Genomic DNA, 8,009 nt, shown 5'->3' with positions numbered 1-8,009 from the left:
TACCTCAACTAACCTGTACCCCTGCACACTGACTCGGTACCCGTGCCCCTGTATATAGCCTCGTTATTGTTATTCTTATTGTTACTTTTTATTATTACTTTTAATTTTAGTCTACTTGGTAAATATGTTCTTAACTTTTCTTGAACTGCACTGTTGGTTAAGGGCTTGTAAGTAAGTATTTCACGGTAAAGTCTACACTTGTATTCGGCGCATGTGACAAATAAAGTTTGATGTGTGATGATTTGATGTGTGTGTAGCATGAATGTATAACATCTTTATTTACCCCTTCAACATTAAATACAAGCATGTGTGTGGTGTGTGTGCCTGTGCGCGTGCGTGCGTGCGTGTGTGTATGTATGTATGTGTGTGTGCGTGCATGTGCGTGTGTGCGTGCGTGTGTGTGTGCAGACATTGGTGGTGTAACACAGGGTATTCAGGCTGGCCCTGGGTACCTGCGCTGTGTGGGGTAAACTCATACCCACTCAACAGCTGCTGGAGGGCGGTACAGGTACTTCATGTTTGTGTGCGTGTCAACATCACCTGAAGTGATTCCAGTCCCACCAGTACAAGGGTTTATAAAAGCACACAGGTGTAGCACTGCGAAAGTGTCAGAACACTAAGTACAGGACACACCAGAGACCAGGCTGAGAGAGACAGCGACAGAGGGCAACCAATGTGCAACACAATTTTGGATTTCCACAGTTTACACACTGACAGGTAAGCTCCGCTTGAGTGAGTACATCATCTTAGTTGGACCATTATCATCCAGTGAGGGAAAACTTTGCTTTGGATTCTCCCATTACAATAACAGTGTAATAATGACGTCCATTATGTTGATATGTACGCCCTTTGAGGCTAAGGTGAGCTTGCCGTTATGGCTACTCTCCCTTAACCGCATATATTTTTTTATTAACATTCCCGCTAACGTTCTTGTTTACAAAAACCCTATGAGTGAAGAGTGGCATGTCTGCCGGTAAACATATTGTATGTTATTGTATGTTATATGACTGATCTGACCCCACTACAAACTTTGTATACAGGTGGGTGTGTAGTGGGGTTAGTTTGTGGTCTTGAATATTGTTGAGGATTTGGTCTTGAGAGGGCAATTTTTTCATTGTTATTGTTATATGAGAAATTTACAGTCGGGACGGTCTCTCCCCAAATGGGGAAAAGAAGTAGCTGACTTTCTGAACTCTCATCGTAGAAGTAAATCATACAACATGTGCCTACATTTATCAGTGTAAATATTGAGTTAATTATTTAATTGGCTGAAAGATCAAAATGTGAATAACATTGCATTTAATCACAAACGGATGATTACAAGGGTGGAAATGGCTCCCCTTGGCATTGATTGCACAACCTTTAAATAAATGATTATAACGTTTTCCTGGGCAAATCATTACTTGTTGAAGAGTTATTAGCGACAATGACAACTGAACCACACAATACTAATAAAATTATCGCTCTATTTCAAAAGTATATTATTGAAAAGCATCAGCCAAGCATTGTATCAAAGTACATCTCAAATGATCTTGGCATTCATTATATCACCTTACAGTAACAATTGGGGGGGTAATCATGATTACGTGTGAAAGGCTTTGTGAGATCCAAAGCTTCTCAACAAAGAACCGTGTGTGACTATCGGATTTCGGTTTATGAAATAAAGGACATTTCATAGCTTTGAGCGTAGGAACAAAGCTTAATGCACTGGTCATTCAGTACTTAACAGTCACACCACCATCCAACTATTTGGCATAGCTTGGCAGCAACACAGGCCACATTTATTCAGAGAACATTTTCTTGCCAGGGACCATCCATCAAAGAGTTTACCTTACCAGTGGTTACTATGACAGTTTTATATAATTAACATTTTAGTAATTTAGCAGATACTCTTATCCAGAGTGAGTTACAGGAGCAAGTACAATATAGGGGAACATCAACAGATTTTTCACAGTCAGCTCAGGGATTCGACCCAGCAATCTTTTGGTTTCTGGCTCAACACTCTTAACTGCTAGGCTACCTGCCGCCCTATATGCAGCTACAGGTTGCCTTGCAAAAGTATTCATCCCCCATTGGCATTTTTCCTATTTGTTGCATTACAACCTGTAATTGAAATTGATTTTTATTTGAATTTCATGTAATGGTGTCACGCCCTGGTCTAAGTATTTTGTGTTTTCTTTATTATTTTGGTCAGGCCAGGGTGTGACATGGGTTTATTATGTGGTGTGTTTTGTCTTGTTTTTTTTTGTAGGTGTTGGGATTGTGATATAGTAGGGTTATCTAGAATAGTCTATGGCTGTCTGCAGTGGTTCTCAATCAGAGGCAGGTGTTTATCGTTGTCTCTGATTGGGAACCATATTTAGGCAGCCATACTCTTTGAGTGTTTCGTGGGTGATTGTTCCTGTCTCTGTGTTAGTTTGCACCAGTATAGGCTGTTTCGGTTTTCGCAGTATGTTTCTTGTTTTGTATTGTTCGTGTTTATTTGTTTATTAAACATGTATCAAAATTACCACGCTGCATTTTGGTCCTCCTCTCCTTCGACAAGAAAAACGTAACAAATGGACATCACGAATTCACGAAATTGGTGAAGTGAAATAATCGCAAAATAATAGCTTGTTTAAAACAATTTAAAAAAAATAGAAAACAAAGAAGTGGTATGTGCGTATGTATTCACCCATTTTGCTATGAAGCCCCTAAATAAGATCTGGGGCAACCAATTACCTTCAGAAGTCACAAAATTAGTTAAATAAAGCGCACCTGTGTGCAATCTACAACCAGTCATGTCATGTCACATGATCTGTCACATGATCTCAGTATACATACACCTGTTCTGAAAGGCCCCAGACTCTGGAACACCACTAAGCAAGGGGCACCACCAAGCAAGCGACACCATGAAGACCAAGGAGCTCTCGAAACAGGTCAGGGATAAAGTTGTAGAGAAGTACAGATCAGGGTTGGGTAATAAAAAAATAAAAATAAAAAAATATCTGAAACTTTGAACATCTCACTGAGCACCATTAAATCCATTTTAAAAAAATTTAATGAATATGGCACCAAAATCAAACCTGCCAAGAGAGGGCCGCACACCAATACTCAAGGACCAGGCAAGGAGGGCATTAATCAGAGAGGCAACAAAAAGACCAAAGATAACCCCGAAGGAGCTGCAAAACTCCACAGCGGAGATTGGAGTATCTGTCCATAGGACCACTTTAAGAGTGGCCAGAAAAAAAGCAATTTCTTAAATAAAAGAATAAGCAAACACGTTTGGTGTTTGCCAAAGGGCATGTGGGAAACTCCCCAAACATATGGAGGAATGTACTCTGGTCAGATGAGACCAATATTGAGCTTTTTGTCCATCAAGGAAAACGCTATGTCTGGTGCAAACTCAACACCTCTCATCACCCCGAGAAAACCATCCCTAAAGTGAAGCATGGTGGTGGGAGCATCATGCTCTGGGGATGTTTTACATTGGCAGGGACTGGGAAACTGGTCAGATTTGAAGGAATGATGGATGATGCTAAATACAGGGAAATTCTTGAGGGAAACCTGTTTCATTCTTCCAGAGATTTGAGACTGGGACAGAGGTTCACCTTCCAGCAGGACAATGACCCTAAGCATACTGCTAAAGCAACACTTGAGTGGTTTAAGGGGAAACATTTAAATATCTTGGAATGGCCTATTCAAAGCCCAGACCTCAATCCAATTGAGAATCTGTGGTATAACTTAAAGATTGTTGTTCACCAGCGGAACCCGTCCAATTTGAAGGAGCTGGAGCAGTTTTGTCTTGAAGAATGGGCAAAAATCCCAGTGGCTAGATGTGCCAAGCTTATAGAGACATACCCCAAGAGACTTGCAGCTGTAATTACTGCAAAAGATGGCTCTACAAAGTATTGACTTTGGGGAGGTGAATAATTATGCACGCTCAAGTTTTCAGTTTGTTTCACAATAAAAAATATTTTGCATTTTCAAAGTGGTAGGCATGTTGTGTAAATCAAATGATTTACAAATGACAACCCCACAACAAATACATTTTAATTCCAGGTTGTAAGGCAACAAAATAGGCAAAATGCCAAGTGGGGTGAATACTTTTGCAAGCCACTATATGTGGTTGTAGTAGGCTAGATGAGGATGCTTTTAGGTAGGTTATGGTTATCTGACTGATTTTGGCTAGTGGAGTGATATATTTCAACAATAACTTTATTTTTGGAATGATTTTAGGCCTTAACTAACCTGTTTGTTCCCAGATTGTTCCCAGACATGCATGCCACTATGCAAATCAAATGCCATTAGTAACCCTAACATAATCCATATTTATCTTTTATATTGAAAAGTATGTACAAATATATGTTTTATTCTTAGTCACAGCTCTGCCTATATGTACCTCTATTCCTCAGCCCAAATAACTGCACTATACAGTATATACAAAAGTATGTGGACACCCCTGCAAAGTGGATTCGGCTATTTCAGCCACACCCGTTGCTGACAGGTGTATCAAATCGAGCACACAGCCATGTAATTTCCATAGACTAACAATGGCAGTAGAATGACCTTACTGAAGAGCACAGTGACTTTCAACATGGGACCGTCATAGGATGCCACCTTTCCAACAAGTCAGTTAATCCAATTTCTTCCCCGCTAGAGCTGCCTCGGTCAACTGTAATTGCTGTTATTGTGAAGTGGAAACATCTAGGATTAACAGCGGCCCAGCTGCAAAGTGATAGGCAACACAAGCTCACAGAACAGGACCACCGAGTGATGAAGCACATAGTGTGTAAAAATAATTAGTCCTTGTTTGCAACACTCACTGCCGAGATCCAAACTGCCTCTGGAAGCAACATCAGCTGTTTGTCCGGAGCTTCATAAAATGGATTTCCATGGCCAAGCAAGCCTAAGATCAGTGGTGTAAAGCTCGCCGCCATTGGACTCTGGAGCAGTGGAATTACGTTCTCTGGAGTGATGAATCACGTTTCACAATCTGGCAGTCCGACGTTCGAAACTGGATTTGGCAGATGCCAGGAGAATGCTCCCTGCCTCAATGCATAATGCCATCTGTAAAGTTTGGTTATGGAGGAATAATGGTCTGGGGCTATTTTTCATGGTTCGGGCTAGGCTCCTTAATTCCAGTGAAGGGAAATGTTAATGCTACAGCATATAATGACATTCTAGATGATTACGTGCTTCCTAATTTGTTGTAACAGTTTGGGGAAGGCCCTTCCTGTTTCAGCATGACAATGGCCTCGACCACAAAGCAAGGTCCATACAGAAATGGTTTGTCGAGATCGGTGTGGAAGAACTTGGCTGGCCTGCACAGAGCCCTGACCTGAACCCCATTGAACACCTTTGGGATGAATTGGAACGCCGACTGCGAGCCAGGCTTAATCACCCAACATCTGTGCCTGACCTCACTAATGCTCTTGTGGCTGAATGGAAGCAAGTCCCTGCAGCAATGTTAAAATATCTAGTGGAAAGCCTTCCCAGAAGAGTGGAGGCTGTTATAGCAGCAAAGGGTGGACCAACTCCCTATTAATGCCCATGATTTTGGAATGAGATGTTCAACGAGCAGGTGTCCACATACTTTTGGTCATGTTGTGTACAGTAAATACCTCAGCCCACTTACCCACACACTTAAACCCTAATATGTATACAATCAAGTACCCATACACCCATATCCTGATGCTAAATGCACTATTTGTTACTTCGCCTATATTCTCCAAGACACCAACAGTAACCTATATCCACCTATTCGCTGCACATTCCAACCCTGTTATTTGCATATCTTAGTCCTGTGACCTTTGACCGGTCTTCCGCTACATGCAAGCCATAATTGTTAGAACAATTGCTGTTCTTCTGCATTTCAGCCCCAATATTTTTTTACAAACCAGGTCTTCACCTATACTTCAGCTCCAATTTACATACCAAAGTCTGCACCTGTTCTTGAACTCAATTAGCCAACTAAGCCAGGTCTACATGTGCCAAAGCCTAAATATCCATAAACTGTAAAACAGGTCTACCCCTGCACCTCAACTCCAGTAAACCAGGTCTAGCATTGTATTCAGCAAAACGCACATAAACCATTGTGCAAGAGACACCAAACTAAACAAACCTATTGATATTACATATTTGTTAAGATATTATACCAATTCCCCCTAAAATAAGAAAATAGTATTTTTACAGTCAAAATCACTGATTTAAACATAGTAAAAGGCTAATGGATAACGTTAAAATCATCTGGGTCTTAACTATGGCATGTGCCCAGGATTACAAAATGTAAGTGCATATTAAAATGTGCAAGTGGTGCACAGCAACTGCTAGTAAGTAGAGAAACGTGGTTGGGGAAGGTATGTGAAGTCCTTCCATTGATCATAGACTGACTGAGGTGTTTGTGCTTGTGAGTTGTTTCATATAAGGATATTTTGATGAAAATGAAGGTCAGTTTAACCCAATTAGTTAAAGTATGAACTATTTCACAAACATATTCTTATTATCTCTAACAGAAGACAGGACCTAGAAAATGATGTTTGGCATCAGGAAGCGCATCCAGGACCACCTGGTGGAGCGAAGAATCCGCCGAACCCGGCTGGTGACCAAATATGGCCAATGCAACATTGAATTTGGTAACGTGAAATGCGGCAACCAGTTTGCCTTCCTCGTGGACTTCTGGACGACCTTCGTGGAGTTCCGCTGGTGCTTTGTCCTCTTCTTCTTCACCGTCTCGTTCAACCTGAGCTGGTTCATCTTCGGACTACTGTGGTTCTGGATCGCCCGGAGCAACGGGGACCTGACCTGGCAGAACCCCCCAAAAGGCCACAAGTACTGTGTGGAAAATGTTTCCGATCTCATTACAGCATTCCTCTTCTCCATGGAGACCCAGACCAGCATCGGGTATGGTGTACGCGTCATCACCCCTCACTGTTCTGGTGCTGTAACCCTCATCATTACCCAGTTTCTCATAGGTTCCATCATCAACTGTTTCTTGTGTGGAATCATCCTGGCCAAGATCTCCATCCCTAAGAAAAGGGCCAAGACCATCACATTCAGTCAGACAGCTGTCATCTGTCCTAAGAAGGACTTCCTTTGCCTCATGATAAGAGTGGCCAACTTACGCAAGACCCTGATGATCGGGAGCCAGATTTATGGCAAGTTGTTGAGGACAACCATCAAACCCAATGGGGAGACAATCATCATGGATCAGGTGAACATTGAGTTCATGGTGGATGCTGGGAAGGACAACCTCTTCTTTGTGTGCCCTCTCACACTCTACCATGTGATTGACAAGGCTAGCCCTTTTTTTGAGATGGCAGTGGACACACTCCATAAGCACGAGTTTGAGCTGGTGGTCTTTCTGGACGGCACAGCCGAGACCACCAGCTCAGCCTGCCAGGTCAGGACCTCCTTCATCCCTCAGGAGATCATGTGGGGTTACAGCTTCCTGCCAATCATCTCCCGCAGTAAAGAGGGCAAGTACAGAGTGAACTTCTCCAACTTCTCCAAAGTGGTGCCCGTGGCCACTGCACATTGTTCCTACTGCTTCCACAACATGAAGGGACACCACCTCCACTCCATTAACGGAATCGACAACTGGGAATTTGAAGCAAATGATAACTTAGAACAACCTAATATGACCAAGTTGTGAGCTTATGTGGCCTGAGGAATAGAAGACAGTTATAGGTTGTACACGCTTAGAAAAATGGATGCTAAATGGTTCTTCGGCTGTGCCTATAGAATAGCTATTTTTAGTTTAACATTGCAAAAATTACAAATCTGATTACAAATCCTTGTCTCATCGCGCACCAGCGACTCCTGTGGTGGGCCAGGCACAGTGCACGCCAACCAAGGTTGCGCGGTGTTTCCTCCAACACATTGGTGTGGCTGACTTCTGGGTTGGATGCGCGCTGTGTTAAGAAGCAGTGCGGCTTGGTTGGGTTGTGTTTCGGAGGACGCATGGCTTTCAACCTTCATCTCTCCCGAGCCCGTACGGGAGTTGTAGCAATGAGACAAGATAGTAATTA

General features: G+C 42.4%; 1 protein-coding gene across 1 annotated transcript; it reads left to right on the top strand.

Moving 5' to 3' along the window:
- Positions 1–654: 654 nt before the first annotated feature.
- On the top strand, positions 655–7,633 carry LOC139382966 (ATP-sensitive inward rectifier potassium channel 1-like). The gene is made up of 2 exons (XM_071127245.1): positions 655–717; positions 6,495–7,633. Exon 2 carries the CDS (start codon positions 6,512–6,514, stop codon positions 7,631–7,633), a length of 1,122 nt encoding a protein of 373 aa, XP_070983346.1. The 5' UTR covers positions 655–717; positions 6,495–6,511.
- The last annotated feature ends 376 nt before the right edge of the window (positions 7,634–8,009 follow it).

This window comes from Oncorhynchus clarkii, chromosome 24 (assembly GCF_045791955.1).
Source record: "Oncorhynchus clarkii lewisi isolate Uvic-CL-2024 chromosome 24, UVic_Ocla_1.0, whole genome shotgun sequence".
In the NCBI taxonomy this organism is placed as follows: Eukaryota; Metazoa; Chordata; class Actinopteri; order Salmoniformes; family Salmonidae; genus Oncorhynchus; species Oncorhynchus clarkii.
Note: the sequence above shows the minus strand (reverse complement) of the source record. Positions and strands in the feature narration are given on the sequence as shown.

Excerpts from the sequence above, each read along its gene's own strand:
- LOC139382966 (XM_071127245.1), top strand. The coding sequence starts at position 6,512 with ATGATGTTTGGCATCAGGAAGCGCATCCAGGACCACCTGGTGGAGCGA.